At 39.6% G+C, this 15,836-nt stretch overlaps 1 protein-coding gene across 1 annotated transcript in view; it reads left to right on the top strand.

Annotated features, from left to right (window-relative positions):
* The window catches only part of LOC115235612 (homeotic protein ultrabithorax-like), a 92,295-nt gene that overhangs the window by 69,593 nt on the left and 6,866 nt on the right, over positions 1 to 15,836 (top strand). The window contains exon 2 of the mRNA XM_029807514.1: positions 8,870 to 9,275. Coding sequence (XP_029663374.1) covers positions 8,870 to 9,183 — 314 coding nt within the window. The 3' untranslated portion in view covers positions 9,184 to 9,275. The remainder of the gene's footprint in view (positions 1 to 8,869; positions 9,276 to 15,836) is intronic.

The raw sequence follows: 15,836 nt of genomic DNA, 5'->3' as shown, positions 1-15,836 counted from the left end.
ATATATGCGCAATTTACTTTCTTCTTAAATAAATCCCCATATTTTATGACACATTAATCTTGATGCATTTTTTATTCTATAAAAAGTTTTACATATATAATGTTTGAAAGGAATTATTCAAATTTATTTCCCGATTTAATTTATGTCTTTATGTCTGTTTGATTGATCTATTCTCTCCTCTCTATCTCTCTCTCTCTCTCTCTCTCTTTCTCTGTTGCTTCTTCCCTTCTTCTCTCCCGCAAACCCCTACTATCTCCCAAAAAGAGGGTATATTGTCTCGCGGACACGGACGTAGGTGAGTTTAGTATCTATAGATATAATATAGGGAGTGAAGCGAGGTCCTATTCAAAGCGGATGATTCAGTGGCCGCTGCTGCGCTGCTGGATAAGATCTCGTAGTGTGCCGCCTCGTTCATCTTAACCGCGAGACCGGCCAACCTGCAACAGCTAACCATTCGCCAACCCTTTCCGTTTTTTCGCCCTTTTGCGCAGAATCGCGGAATCGCGGAATCTAGATAAGTAATAGCGTCCGGATCAGCGGATTCGGTCGGAATTCTAAATATTTCGACGGAACCACGAAGCGCGCTCATTACGTGTTCAATAACCCAGTCCGTGTCGAACGCTTGACTTTTTTCACGCGACACATCCGGAGAAATGGTGGATTCGGAACATGTCGAACTTTTTAATACGCCAAAAAGCTTGCCGTGTCGCGGAAACATTTTTGGCAGTACGCTCAAGCGTATCGCGAATATGGAGTATTCCGCGAACTAGTTCGGCCCAACTTTCTTGATTTACGCGAGTTCATTATTATTTTCGCGCTACGGAACAATCGCGCCTCTTCCGCACTTCCGTCTGTAACCTCCTCTCTTCCCTTCCGCCACCCACGCGCACTCAGAAATGAAAAGTCACGACTGGAATACGTTGAATAATGGAGCAAATTCTTTTCTTCGCCATGACTCTCTACATTTTATACTGAATATTTCAAGACTTAAGTATGCACAGTCGTGATAGAAGGAACAAGTATTGTCTACAATAATATTCTCACTCTCTCTCTCTCTCTCTCTGTTTAAAATCGTAAAAAATTATCGAGTAGTATCGTGTCTTGCATATTCCTGAAGTCTTGAATTCTCGCAGAAAAATATGCGACGGCACAAAAAATTACTTGTCTTTTTATCGTCCTTTAAACGAGAGCAATACCTTGCCTCCGTCATTATCGCGCGCGCCGCGTTTTAAATTTTTTCGACGCGTTAAGTATAATTTACTCTCCCAACGAAATTTCAACCTCGCCCGTAGCAATTATTAGTAATTGCGCATTGCGATGCTATCTAACATATCGTTTCCGAAAATCCAAATTCAAAGTGCAGTTCAACCAGGCCCGTAATCATAGTTTCTTGCCCGGTTTTATATGCGCGATGGCGTCTTATTCGTCTCGAAACCGGCTCTGCCCACCCCCTTTTCCCCCATACCGCGCTTGTACGTACTGGACGAGGGCCCCCCCCGGGGCTTCGTCGAATCACAAGTACCAAGGACCTGCCCTCTATATCTTGCTCCGTTCTGAGAGGAGCCACCGTGCCGCAAAAGAACGTAAAAGATGCCGGCAATCCGTAGCCCTGCAAATTATCAAATCATCTCTAGTCCGATTAATGCCGTATATAAGTTAAGTCATTACTTTGTGGGACACGTAGCCACACGAGGGAATACGCGTGTGGGAGATTTATATATCGTTCCCTGCCGTTCTTCCGAGGATCTATAATTAGAACATCGAGAGAATATCTCGAGCCTCCCCAGTAAAGCTACATCTCTAACATTCGAGACACATTCTTCCCAACAGATATTTCTCGAGCAAAATGTTTACAGAAGCGAAGTGTGTCGCTATTTCATGTTTAAGAATTATTAATTATTATTATATTAATTATTATAATAATATAATTTGAATGGAGAGATATATGTGTAATAAAGTTGCGTGGCAAAATTCGCGAAATTTTGCGCTTCGATTCGCGCAGCTCTTTGTGGAGAGAACGCATCCTCACGCACTCTGATCTCTTCGTGCCCGTAGAGTTGGAAATAAGGCGGCAATAAAGCATATGTAAAATATATTCTTGAATTCCTTTTAGGACGCAGATATATGGATGGTTCGGTGGGTCGGTTGCCCGCTGGTAAGCATGTTCCCTCCCTTCCCACCCTCCTCCCCCCCGTGTTCTTCTTACAACGGCAGATACGCACACGTGTTGGCTTGGTGTGCGTGTTACCAGGCGTGTGAGTTTATAGATGCATGGCGATGTAAGTAAGACAGACGATCCGTTTCATTAGAGGGTGTCGCAACGCTACCCACCTGTATCGGACCCTCTACCATCCGCTCTTCGAGGTGTCTTTTTTTAGGGATTCTCGCTTCCTTCGACGATTATTTTTGCTTAGAAGGACTTTGCGCCAAGTATTTGTCTTGATGTTAAATGTAGAAAGAATATTATATATATAAAATAGAAAAAAGTGTAAATGTCTAGTCTCTAAAATAACTCCATTTTGTTAATATTGATGGATATTGGTCATTCAAAAATGAAGACGGAATAATGGAGAAGATCAGAGATCTTGTACTATTTTATTGCTCCTCTTTTCGTGAGGTTTTCGCACGAGGAAACAACAATGATGATTCAGGAAGAACGTGAAAATCCTCTCGATAACGAAGAGCACGGCAAGAAAGGGAAAGTTCGCCGTTTCTACTCAACTGGAGAGAAAATGAGGGGGAGGAGGAGGACGGAAAAAGATGTACGGAGCCGTGAGGTGTCGCCTTACAACCGGCTCTCTCGGTTCGCTTACCTATGCCGAGCCTCCTTTGCATGCCATCTCCACCACCATCTTACGTCGGCCTGCTCCTTTTGTACTCCGTCCCATGGAACGTCCTCCTTCTTCCCTTTCGCTCGAGATGCACCGTTGCGTTCGGTCTTTGCATAATTATTACAATTACCGCGAGTAGCAGCTGGTTCGTTGTCTTTCCCTTTCTCTCTCGTTTTCGATTTGCCTCCATTCTTCGTCTCGTTTTTGTCAGGAAGCGAGATATGAAAAAGAGAAAGAGAAGGGCGGCGTTTATGGGCTCGCGTGTATGCGTTAATTAAATTTCTTGCGTGATAGTATACGCGAAATTATCTTCGGCATCTCTGCCGGTTCTCTACTTTTTTGCTCTCGATTAATTGCATACTTTGACGGATTGTCAGCCAATCGACATCTTTCCTCCATGTCATCAGATGCGGCGATGGATGAATTACAACGAATCATTCTGTGTTGATGATACTCTGTCTACGTATCGAGTCACGTTCTTCATTAAAACGCACAGGACGAGTTTCATCTTGATCGATGATGAGTATGCGAATGACAAGTATAACTTTTGATCGACCTTTGTTCGACACAGATGAATCGCGCAATTGTCCAGTGTACCGATTATGATCGGCGAATACTATCGAACAATTTAAAAATGCAGCCACGATATTCAAGGATACGTTCATAGATTGCAAACGCACAATTGATCGCCATTACATACGCGGTATGAATGACTGATTCGAATATTTTTTATTTCATAGAGGGGAGAACGTACCAAGTATAAATTTTATACCTCGTGAATATTTTTCATCGGCGAAAACAAACATGATATAGATGAATTTCGGACGGATTTCGTACGTTAAGGAATTCAGAAAATCTCGATCATCTCTTTCGTTATTCTCGCTCGGCGGGATGCTTCACTCGCGTGGGAGCGAAGTCGGCACCTTGCCCGCGGCGTGGCTTACGCGCTTATTCAAAAGTGCTTGCACGTAAAGCCGATATCTTATTCTCGAACAAACTAAAGCTTCATGAGGGTCTCCTTGTGGCATATCTCCGCTCGCTGGCGACATCCTCGTCCGCGTCGCGAAATTTCTCCAAACGTATTCTACACGTACCGCGCTTTACCGGATTTGCGATTGCATGTAACGATGGATTCACTAAATCGATCCTTACATTCCGGAATCAAGCAGGAAAGGATTATTCCATTTCACGAAACGTACGATTCGATTACGGCAATCAATAAATCTTCTCTCGAGAAATATATTTTAAAGTAAGATTTTCTCTATATGTTCGTAAAATATGTGTGATATGCTGTTTTTTTTTTTTGTAAATGAAATATATTTGATGATTTATAAATCTCGCTATCTCTTAAACAAATTCAACTTGCCGTGTCCGATCTTCGACATTTTAATACGGGCTGCTCGTTGTCTTAGTCTTAGAAAACGTCAGGTTTATTAGATGTATTTATGAGACGCAGCTAAATTCCATAAGCGTTCCGTCTGACCGCTAAGTCTCGCTAGTAGTTGGTACAGAAGAGATATACGTCTTCGCTGTTCCTCATTTGCGTGCGTCAACCTTTAGTTTATTTATGCCGCGACGGGTTTTTAGCATGTATTTATGATCGTTGAGGTTTCCGTCGTCACACCCCGAGAGGTCGCGTTGCTTCTCCCCTAAAAGAGAGACGACGTCGTCGGTGTAACGCGCCGCGCACTCTTCGTTAGTCTCCGTTGTATATAACTTATTAATTACGGTTGACTAATGCGCTCCAGCTGTGCCACGTAGCAACATCTTACCTTCTCCCTTCGTCCGCCAACCGTCCTCCAACTTTCTCCCGGTGCTTTCTCGGCAGCCCTTAGAGAGAGGAAAGAGAGTAAGAAGAGAGAAAGAGCGAGGGGGGTAGGAGGAGACGACCCGGCAGAAACGAGACGAAGATCCTGCTAGAGCGTGAAAGAGGAAGGGTAGGGGGGAAGGGGGTGTAGGTGGTATGGAAGAAGACGGGAGAGAGAAGAGAGTAGAGCGCGAGGGACGCTAGGCAGTAACTCACGCCCCCGAGAGGATTACCTACCTTGGCAAGGCTGGAGGAGGGTATATCCCACGTTGAGCTACGATCTTGCTGCGTAGCTACGCGTTCCTCATACCAAGTGTCCTCGGTACTCCCGTGCCGCGTGCAAACAGGGTTCTTCGAGAGCGTGAGCGCGTTCCGGATGGCACCGGAAGGCCGAAACTGGTGATACGTGAACGGACTATAGCACTCTTCAAACGAAACGGAATATTGTTACAGGATGCGCACTTAAAAGGGGCACGAAATATTGCCAAATTATTATTCATTTGCTTAATTTTTGTTAACCATTATTTGTGAAATCTTAGTTTTTGCCATATTTATGAAACCAACATTTTTTTCCCATAGAAAAAATATTAATTTAAAAAATTTGATCTTTTTATATAAAATTGTAAAAAAATAAAACTTGTATTATAATAGAGTAAGCGCGTAAAGAAAACTTCGCGTAAAAAATAAAAACGCATCGATTAATCCAATTAAAATATTGGAATCTTTTTTTTAAATGCAGTTGCGCGCACGTAATAATACAGAAATATGGAACATTATAATTATTTAATTATATTATTTGCTTTATTAGATTTTTCTATTACCGATTATTTTATTGATGTAATCCAGTAACGTGTAATAAATTATACAACGTATAATACGTTACAGCAATACTAAGCATTATTTAATTTAGAAGCAAGAAATTTACGAGGACGCGCTCTGGTTGATGTATCGCCAGTCTTACGTACAAAAACTGTCCAACGTTGCGGAAACTCGAAGGGGCAAGCCTATAGGAAATATCTCAGGAGGAAGTCTGGGAAGTCCTTCATGAACCCAATTCACTTACTTTGATTTGATTGGCCCCCGCGTATGATTCGACTTCGTATATATACACGCACGTAGCAAAGGGAAACGGGAAAGGAGTGAGGGTTGCCGAAGCCAAGCTTTGGTTGGCATCGTGTTTTGCAAAGTTATACCGGCAAATCCCCAACAGCAATCAACGTATTGGCTGTTCTTGTTAGAGTTGGCAACCAGTTAAGTTGGGCTCCCTACCTCAGTTTATGGTCGAATACGTCGAATACGTCGAAACGACAAATCTCTTTCAACCGACGTTTTCCCCTTCGCATTTGAAGCTGTTCTCAACGAGCCGAAAAAAAGCATTTGATTACTTCGTAAAATTTTCTTCCACTGAGCTTCCGACTTTCCAATTCTTTTTCAGGATTGCTTTTCTTTTTCAATGTGCGTAATAAAAGTGCATTAATTGGAACAATTCATAATGTAATTTATAGACTGATAAATGTTTACGAATTCAGCATTTTTTAATACAAATTTGCGAGCTTGTAAAATAAGATAAGTTTATCTTACATATTTTGTATTACACGTAATTCTTTAGAACTTTATTTTTGTTATAACTCAGACTTTTGAAAGAACAATTCGTTGGACGAAGGTTTGGGCGGAGTTGAAATTTTCCAGGATATACGGGCAAGCATTTTTCAAGAAAGGCGTGAATAACGACCGAAATATTTTTCGCTCTTCTAAACATGCTCTACGGTTTTCCCGCTTTGCTGTTCAGCCAACCAATTCCTCTTGGCATGCCTTACCGATCTTCTTCTTTGTTCCTCCAAATGAAAGCATTTTAAGGGGTCTTAGCATAAAATTTATCCACCCCTTCGGTTAAGCAACCATGCGCACCTCTTTTTACTTTACGGGGAGCGCGGTAATCTTGATATTTCATCCCCTAATTTCGCCTGGTACGCGATATCTCATGGATAAGAAGTCATGCGGGGCGAGAGTAGTTCAGTAGTTCATGAATTTGAAACATGCACAAATCTGAGAGCGAGAATAATTAAAAAAAAAAAAAGATGAAAAGAGAGATTGAGAATTTCCAAATTATTTTTATAAGAGGATAGTTTCTAAATTATTTTATACACATTTTTGAAAAACTTGTAAAAATATTTCTAAATGATGGTGATATATAAAAAATATCATAAAAATAAAACATTTTATCATTCATCGTCAACAGTTTCGCAAAAAATATCGAAATTAAAACATTTTAATATTTTATCTTTGTATCTTTTATACTTTATTATTTTATATCGTAAGGGAGCTTTATACTTTTCATAATTAAAGTACTTTTCATCATGAGTTCTATGAAAGAAATCTCATGATTGTAAAAGACAAATATAATAGATTTGGCAAATGATATAGCATGCCACATTTTCTACTTCGCTGATCTATATGAAAGCGATTTGAGACAGACCCTAGTTTCATTTACAATTTGGTAGAGAGAGAAAGAGAGAAAGAGAAAATTTATTGCTCCTATCCTTATTGCGTTTGCATTTCGAAAAAGCGCGTGCCAATGAAACATGGAGAACGATTCTGTGGGAGCTAGGATGATGGAGGAAGGTATGATAGAAGATTCCGAGATGGCAGGGAACCAGACTCGACGCGGGCGATCCGTGTGACAAATAACCGTTAAAAATACGCCGCGTTGTAATTCCACACGCCCTCCTCTCTGTACTCGGTGCGAGCCAGGGCGACATGACAACCCGGTATGAGGATCGCGGGGGTGTCACAGGGTGGCGAAGAGAATGGGATGAGGCGCCCGGAGGGATAGCGGTTCGGACGGCAGGGCACTTGATTACGTCGCGATAATAAACATCACGCTCCGATATAAACCTTGTTTCGGTGTACCGGCATGATACGGATACAATGGTCGTCTGGAATTGCGGCAGCGTATGCGTGAATCACGCACCGTGTGATTTTATGCACTTTGTTGATAACAGATCGGTACAGATGCGATTATAAATTTGAAGCGTTTATTGGATGACTAGATTCATATCGGGATGTTGAAACATATTAGATTCTTACATATTGAACAATTATATTATATAAGAGATTTCTCTTTTTACTTATAAACTTTCAAGTTTTTGCCATATTAAAGAGAGAGAGTGATTAATTTGTGTGCACTCGGACCTTTTGATAAACGCATTATTCCGTCATTGACAGTTTGATAAAAAAAAAAAAAAATATAAGAATATGAAATAATATTTCCAATATTCTTGGTCATCGAGAAGATCTATTCTAGTCGAACACGGAAGGATAAGCCGATAGAGAGCGGAAATCGCAATATTATAGATATTTATGTACTTGGGCACGCACCGTATGTGAGCGAAAACAGAGTAAAAGGAGGACTCTGCTTACGGTCGAGGAGAGAGGTCGGTTTAGGTTGGATACCGGTGGCAGAGGTGAAACGGGAGGGTTTTTACGAGGCAGTAATGGCCGATAAGGTGAGCTTGCGCCCCCACTGTCGGGGCTTACTCCGCTACTGTACCCAAGTGACTGCTCAACAGTACCTATTCCCGCCGTCGTATACTCTCTTACTTTCTCCCGTTTGTTCGGGAGAACGACTCATGCCACGCTTTATTTTAAGCCGTTTACACATTTCCTTTATCGGCACGGGCCTCGTTTATATATCGCCGCGTCTGATATTCGCAGCGCCGCGGGATATCAGAAATTCATTAGAATACTCTTTTAATAAGTATCTTAAGCGGCAGCTCATAAAGATAACAACTCCTTTTAGAACACGATAAGCAGTAGGGATGGAATGACGAGCCGACGAAGTCTACATACTCAATAGGCATCGCACATAAAATAATACTCGCCGATATACCTACTTATCTTCAAATGAAAATTTATCGCGTTCATAAAATCAACTTTTTTCCAATTTTAACTTCCAATTTTACTTTCCGATGGCTGCCTCGCGGAGATACGATTCGCATATTGTTATCCGCGAGATAAAAATTTCTTTGAGCATTACATACTCTGTCGACGTCCGAAGCGCGATTCGATACACATATCTGTATTGACAGAGTTCGATTAACATATTGTTGAAAGTTATTTTCGGCCGCTGTTTTTTTAATATATATTCTTAGGGGTACTCGCGTGATAGATATAGTATCAAAGAAAAGAACAAAGAGAGCCCGCCACAACTTTCTCGTCTCGTTGTTTGCAGGGGCGAACGGAATGCGCAGGCGCGGCCGACAGACCTACACGCGCTACCAGACTCTGGAGCTCGAAAAGGAATTCCACACGAACCACTATCTGACCAGGCGGAGGCGGATCGAGATGGCACACGCGCTCTGCCTGACGGAACGGCAAATCAAGATCTGGTTCCAGAATCGGCGAATGAAGTTGAAGAAGGAGATTCAGGCGATCAAGGAGCTAAACGAGCAGGAGAAGCAAGCGCAAGCGCAGAAGGCAGCAGCAGCGGCGGCGGTTGTGCATCAGCAGCAAGGGGCTGGCGGGGGACCCGAAGGGGCCAACTAGGGGTACGCCCTGCATCGGAGCCCCCCTGACCACCCCACCGCTAATCCACACCACCCTCTACTAGCACCGCAATGTACACAGCTGTATTAAAGGTGAGTAACTTTTGTAATAATTTCTTATTCCAATTCTTGGTTAATTAATCAAGTATTACTCAAACACACCGCGATCCATTAAAATAATTTTTTTCTTTATGACAAACTTTTTGATGTTTCAACATTTTTACAAAGTAGATTTTAAATCGACTGAAGAGAAGACGTAATTTATATAAAGCGAGCGCTAGTATTTCAGTAACAATCTAATATACTATAATACATATTCCTGTTTACGTCATTCGCGGGAATTAATAAAACGGGCATATATGCCCTTTGTGCAACAGTTAGGATTATGTGCCATGCACTAAAAAAATAATACTCGTATAAATGTTGAAAGCGGCGTTAAAAATGAGATTCGAGCTTTTAGCAGCAGTGGCCTTAAAATTAAGTTTAGTCGGCGGGCTTAATGAGGATAAACCGCGTGCAAGCGTGCCTTCATAATTTTCTAAGTTATGCTACTCGCGTGTATTTAACTTGCGTTGAACGTGCGTCCCAAGGGAGCGATAAACCAGACTTGAAATATTGCATCTATATCGCGTTTACCCTATTGTTTTTACTCTGCCAATAATAAATAAAAAAAATTAGTTTTCTCATGTTACGTCCATTGACTTATACATGAATGTAATTCTCGTATCAGACAAAAATTACGATATTTCACACCGCGTTATAGCCGCAGAATAAAAAACTGTTACGTACGATAAAATCAAAAAAAAGAAAGTAACTTAAAAGCGATAAATTGCTTAAAGCAGATAAATAACACAAAAAAAGAAAATAGAAAGTCCAGTCAAGCAAAAAGAAAAGAAGACAATAATCCTATTGGCGCTATTTATCCCCAAAAAAATCCGCAATATAATCTGTATTTTTATCAGGCCATTTTAATCAGGCCATTCATTTTCGGAAAAATAAACTACCATTCGATTTGCTCGATCGAGGCAAGATAGATTGTAAGAACGGTTCCCGCCTTTTTCACACTCACGAGAATCTCTATCGTCTCTCGAGCATTTACGACTTTCTTATATGTTTTAGTTAAAAAACAGACCTTAAAGTTGATTCCATATGCAAGTCTAATGGTTATTTATGTATATCTTTGTTTTCCAATAGAATATTTTATCATCTACAATTTTTTATATCTGCTCTTTTTATTAAAAAACATTTATATAATAAAATATTATTTTGCTTAATCTTTTCAATGTGTATAAGATATGTAGATATAGAATATCAAATATATGTTTTCTCTCTATAAAACAAAAAAGAGAAACACTACAAAGCAAAATTGGCAGACTAGTTTATCATGTACATTCTCAAAATATTTGAAACGTCTGCAGCAGAAAGGAAATACGCCAGGTAGAAAACTTTGATCGAAACTTCTTATTCCTCAAAACCTATTGGAGCGCTTAATATCCCTTTTTTGGTATCTTTGGACGACTAAGAAGTTCGGACATAAATTTTGCCCCGACTGCGCGTAATATTACGGCACACAGCGAAGCGATTCCCCGATTAACTCCGAGTATTGCGCCGTAATTGTACGCCACTTGAATCGCGATTAAATAACGCGCCCCACCCTAGTGATGTTTATTTAATCACGCTTATTTAATCGCCCGTATCAGGAGATGATTGTATCCTTAAAATAGAATCTTTATCGATTTCCCCGACAATTAGTAACGAGATATAAGTGATTCGTGCGTAGATAAACTAGATTTGAAAATGATCTCAATCGTGATTGATTTCTATTTTACTTTTTACGCTTTGCGTTCTCATCGTATCTCCTTTCTGATTTATTTCCTTTTTATCTCTAATCTAATTTTAAGAAACATGAAGCAGATGTAAATATAGAATACATTAAAAAATGTTTTACCACAAGAATCTGATAAAATTGAATCGTAGCTTAATGTGGCATCTAAAAAAGAGTAAAACGTGGATTTGCTTCCGTGAGCCCATACATGAGATATATGCGAAGATATTTTTTAACGATGAACATGAAAAAGCAATTTAGAAAGACTTGGATGGGCGATGCAAAAACGATCGCGGCGACATCAGAAGATTAATTCATATGTTCTCTCTCAAGTTAGAATCGTCTGTGAAAAAATTCTCACAATAAAAAAACTCACCCTAAGATTGCTCCGCCGTCACCCGGGATTTCTTCTAGATTATCTCTTCAGATTATCAGATCTCTTCTTTCTCAGATTCATTGCAATCGCACACTCGTTCGCGATATAAAATATGGTGATGACAATTGTGCGCGAATCATCCGTGACATAATGTTGAGCTTTATTTGAGTTGAGTCTATTTCTCAGATTATCGGTGATATTAAAATTGTTTGCTTTTTATACTCTGCATATAGATATGTAATATAGCATATACGAATATAAATGTACAGTAAACAATAGGGCAATGCCATCTATCGGTTTCAAAGGTTTTGAGTTAGTTATGGCTGCTTCATCCCCCCGCTTGTGGGCGTGGCTGAGGCATGGACATGGACACATCTATTTTTTGGCACTCGGTCCGGTCATTCATCATGGAAATTTATCGTTATCTCGTGACACAAAATTATCAAATTATACACCGAATACGTTAATTGTCAGCGAATAATAGTAATGTAGAACATGCGAGAAATAATATTCGAAATTTGAATTGCTTCATATAATACTCCGCGCGCGGCATTTGTTTCTCTATCATTTAACCATTGCCACTGTAGGTGGCAGCACAAATCAGGGTTAGTCAGTCGGCAACGCGTTGCGTCTACCTTACCGACTCCTCCATCGGTACGTGTAACTCAATTTAGGGAAGTTGCCTCTACCCACCAAGCAGGATATATTGAACGGTAGTTCGATGATCGCCCGTAATGCGCTTTATGGTTTGTTTTTATCGACGTGGTTATATAGTAACTCACGACCTTCCTGTTTCTCTCTCGACGATAGTGAACCGAATCGTCGATGCGTCGCTGCCTGTGCATGTGCGCGCACACTGGTTTGATCGTATAAACGCGCGCCGCTGAGTCGGCAGGGCTATTCACATTTTCCCCGCGAATGCATTCCCCGGAGCTATCGGTCAATAATCCAATAAACCCCGCGCAACTCGCAGCCCCATGAAGAGGAAATAAAGTACCGGCGGCGCGCTGCGTGATTTTATTGCGTAGTAAAGCGCGATTTCGACAGATCGATGCGCGATCACCATCGCTTCGCTCTCTCGCGCGCGCGCGCGTTCACTTTGCCGCTCGCCAAACTGGTAGGTCAGGGATCTTTATTGGCTGTAAAGGAAGACGTTTTACGATCCATAAAAGCGTTTATAGCGCCCAAGTAGTCTTACCTCGGTTCTTACATCCCGGTTATATCCATTACCCCTTCCGCGGCCTTTCCAAGGGCGGCCACTGGCACGCGTCCTCTTTCTCTCTCCCTCTCGCGACTTGCCTTTGAGATTTACAGGTTACGCTCCCGGTAACACCTCGTAAACTTGGCTTAACGACTTTAACCGGGCCTAACTGCTTCCTTCCTGCAATCAGACCCTGACCTACCTTGCGTACACACGGCCGTCCTAGAAAAATTCTGAGATACCGAGATAATCGAACGCGAAATCGCATCGCTTTGCGATTTTATCGATGAATTTTTCCATTCATTGAAGATGTGAGAATAAATTTTTAAATTTTACCAATTATTTTCATAACATAATATATCTCAGCATTTTTGCAAAATTATATATTTCTCATATTTATATTACGCGCGATATAATAATTAAGATTCACAATTATGTATTTAATTTTTTCCTGACCAAATTATAAATTTACGAACAAAGTATATATATATATCAATTTGGATTGCATGTTTACGGATTTTATTTTCAGCATAATATACATTAACATTCCTTCAAAATATTATGTATTTCGTAATTTTAAATTATTACTTTATTATATCGTTTCACGCCTCTCATCGAGCGTTACGGTAATAATTCTGCTTGCTGATTCTATCATGACATTTATAGCCATCATTATTAGCTGATATCGTTTCAATTCTCATAAAGTCTTCATTCAACCAGATTCATTTGAGACGCCCATGTAGATAGGCTAATGGAGGAAGTGGAAGCATGAGTTGTTATAAGGTTGATTAAGAAGGGAGGCTCTTACGACCTGGCTCGATGTTCTGCGCTACATTTTATATTGCTGTACACTTAGATAGATTTTAATTATCATTATCATTTAATCTCTATTTTAGAAATTATATACTTATCGAACTAGTATAATTTAATATAGAAAAATTTTTTTATTTTAATATTTTACGCAAGATGCAATTTTAGATTGCAATGTAATTGCATGTAATTGCCAACAATAAACAATATAAGCATTAGCTTTAACATGGATGTTTTATTATCGTTAAAATAATTTTGATTTAATCAAGTTACAAGCAAAAAAAAACTATCACGTATTCCGCAATCGTTTAATAGCTGCGTATATATTTTCGGTGCTCATCGTACGCGCAGCAAAGTATGAATTTTTTAAAATCTACTCTCACACTCGACGATATTAGCATTAAAAAGTGAGCAATACTCCGGCTCTCGGCGCCATTGCACCGCATTTACACAACAATAAGGGACCGCGATATAAAAACTCCGAGAATTCCCTGGCTTCGAAGTCCAATGAGAGATAGAGAAGAACCATGCGAGGCGAAAGGGAAACAGAGTATTCGGTGTCGTTTCCTCTCTCTCTCCCCTTGTCTCCTCTTCGTATTTTCCGTCTCTTATTCGACGGGGTATGAGACAAGACGGCTCGTGAAACAGGCTATGGGCAACGTTGCGCGCCGAAATTCTCAACACAAGACCTAAGGTCCGCATAATTTTTTTCTCTTTCCTTTTCGAGAGTCAACTAGCCTGTGCGTGTAGCATATGTTCACTCTACCCGGTTAGTTATTTCTAACATACACAATTTAACTGTGACAGTTACAATACGATTGTTAAATTATTTCTAATATTATTTTTATAGTTTAATCGAATATATTGTCAAAAATTATAATACTTTAAAAGATATAAATTGGGAGAAGTAAAAATTTAAATCTGATTGAATTTCAAGAAAAATGTTACTAATATAATAAATAAAGAAGAATTGTTACATTATTAGAATTCACGCGCGTTTATGTGATATAATGTTTCTGATAAGGATATTTGTAAATCAAGGGGTTAAGTAGCTTTTAATTCAGACATTACGATCATTCGTGTGTGCTATTACATGCTTCGTTTAATACAGGAGGAATGAGTAATCTATCCATTCATTTCATTCGAGAATGAAAGAACTCATGTTTCATCTGGCAACAGGTATAATTATACGAATATGTCAGTGTACATTGTATCTGTACCATGAGAAATCTCTGTGCGATTAATTTCATCAATCTCTATTCACTTTCTGGTTTCTCGACAGTTCACTTATGTAGGCCGCGCACAAGATTGGATTAGAATAAAACTGGAACAAGTTAAATACATTCTCGCGTACTTTTGTGATAAATATAGTCCGCTCAATTTATCGTCCTTCCGTTTATACATTTTATGATTCTACGAGGGAAATAATTTTATATTTGCATTACAGGGGACGACTTTCCTGCATACATTTTCTTATAGTCATGTAAACGAGAGCGTTACTATTACATGTTACTATATATTTTGCGCTTACAAAGGAACCAAAAATATTTTCAGAGGCGTAAGGTATATATATTAAACAGGAACATGATGAACTAAAAGTTTTCTCTGAACGTGAATAAGGAAAGAGTAATACAGAAATAATACAAAAAAGAGCGAAAAGCTTTGTGGCTACCTTCTTCGCATACTTCCGCTTCTTCCAAACTTTGTGTAGCCGAACAACACTAGCCTCGCTCACAGGCGCAACCTCCCCGCAAAGTGTATCACAATTAACTGGCACCTCTCGTCTTCTACCCTTCATCATCATATTATACTTAACTTTTATAAAATCTTCCCCTTTCTTTAACTATGGATACGAGCAAATTCAGTGTACTCCTTCACGAACTTTTGAAAGCCTATTTCAATATTATGATGAGTAAATAAGTCGGCGTTATTTCAATAATCCCGAAAATTCACAAAAGAATATATTTAGTTATTTTACAAAACATTTAATGCATTATATAATTTGCAAAAGATCTAAAAAGAGCATAATTTTTAGTCAGTTTTGGTAGAAGGTTGAATCAAAAATTAAATACACAGTGCATTCAAAAAGTTCGGGGACTGATTTTTTTCTGGACGTACTGATTGCGCTATCTCTTGGCCTACACTAGGTCTAGTTACTATGATTCCTCTTGAGTTTTGCCATATTTTTTTTTGCCGCCATTGAATCAATAGTTTAAAGTTTGCGTGTGTTTGAAATTTTTAAAATTTTTAACGTTGTCACGATTTTCAAAATGAAATTTTGATTGTTTTGTTTTAAATGTGAAAAAACTACAACAGGAACATATTAAATAATACAAGTTGCATTTTAAAAAGATTGTCTAGCAGGTAGTAAAGTATTGTGGTATGCACGGTTCAAGAGTGGCCGTGAGATGCTTGAGGATGATTCGAGAGAAGGACGCTCTT

The sequence above is a fragment of the Formica exsecta genome, unplaced genomic scaffold (genome assembly GCF_003651465.1).
Source record: "Formica exsecta isolate Colony F162 unplaced genomic scaffold, ASM365146v1 scaffold228, whole genome shotgun sequence".
Lineage (NCBI taxonomy): Eukaryota > Metazoa > Arthropoda > Insecta > Hymenoptera > Formicidae > Formica > Formica exsecta.
This window is presented reverse-complemented; position numbering and strand designations above follow the sequence as displayed.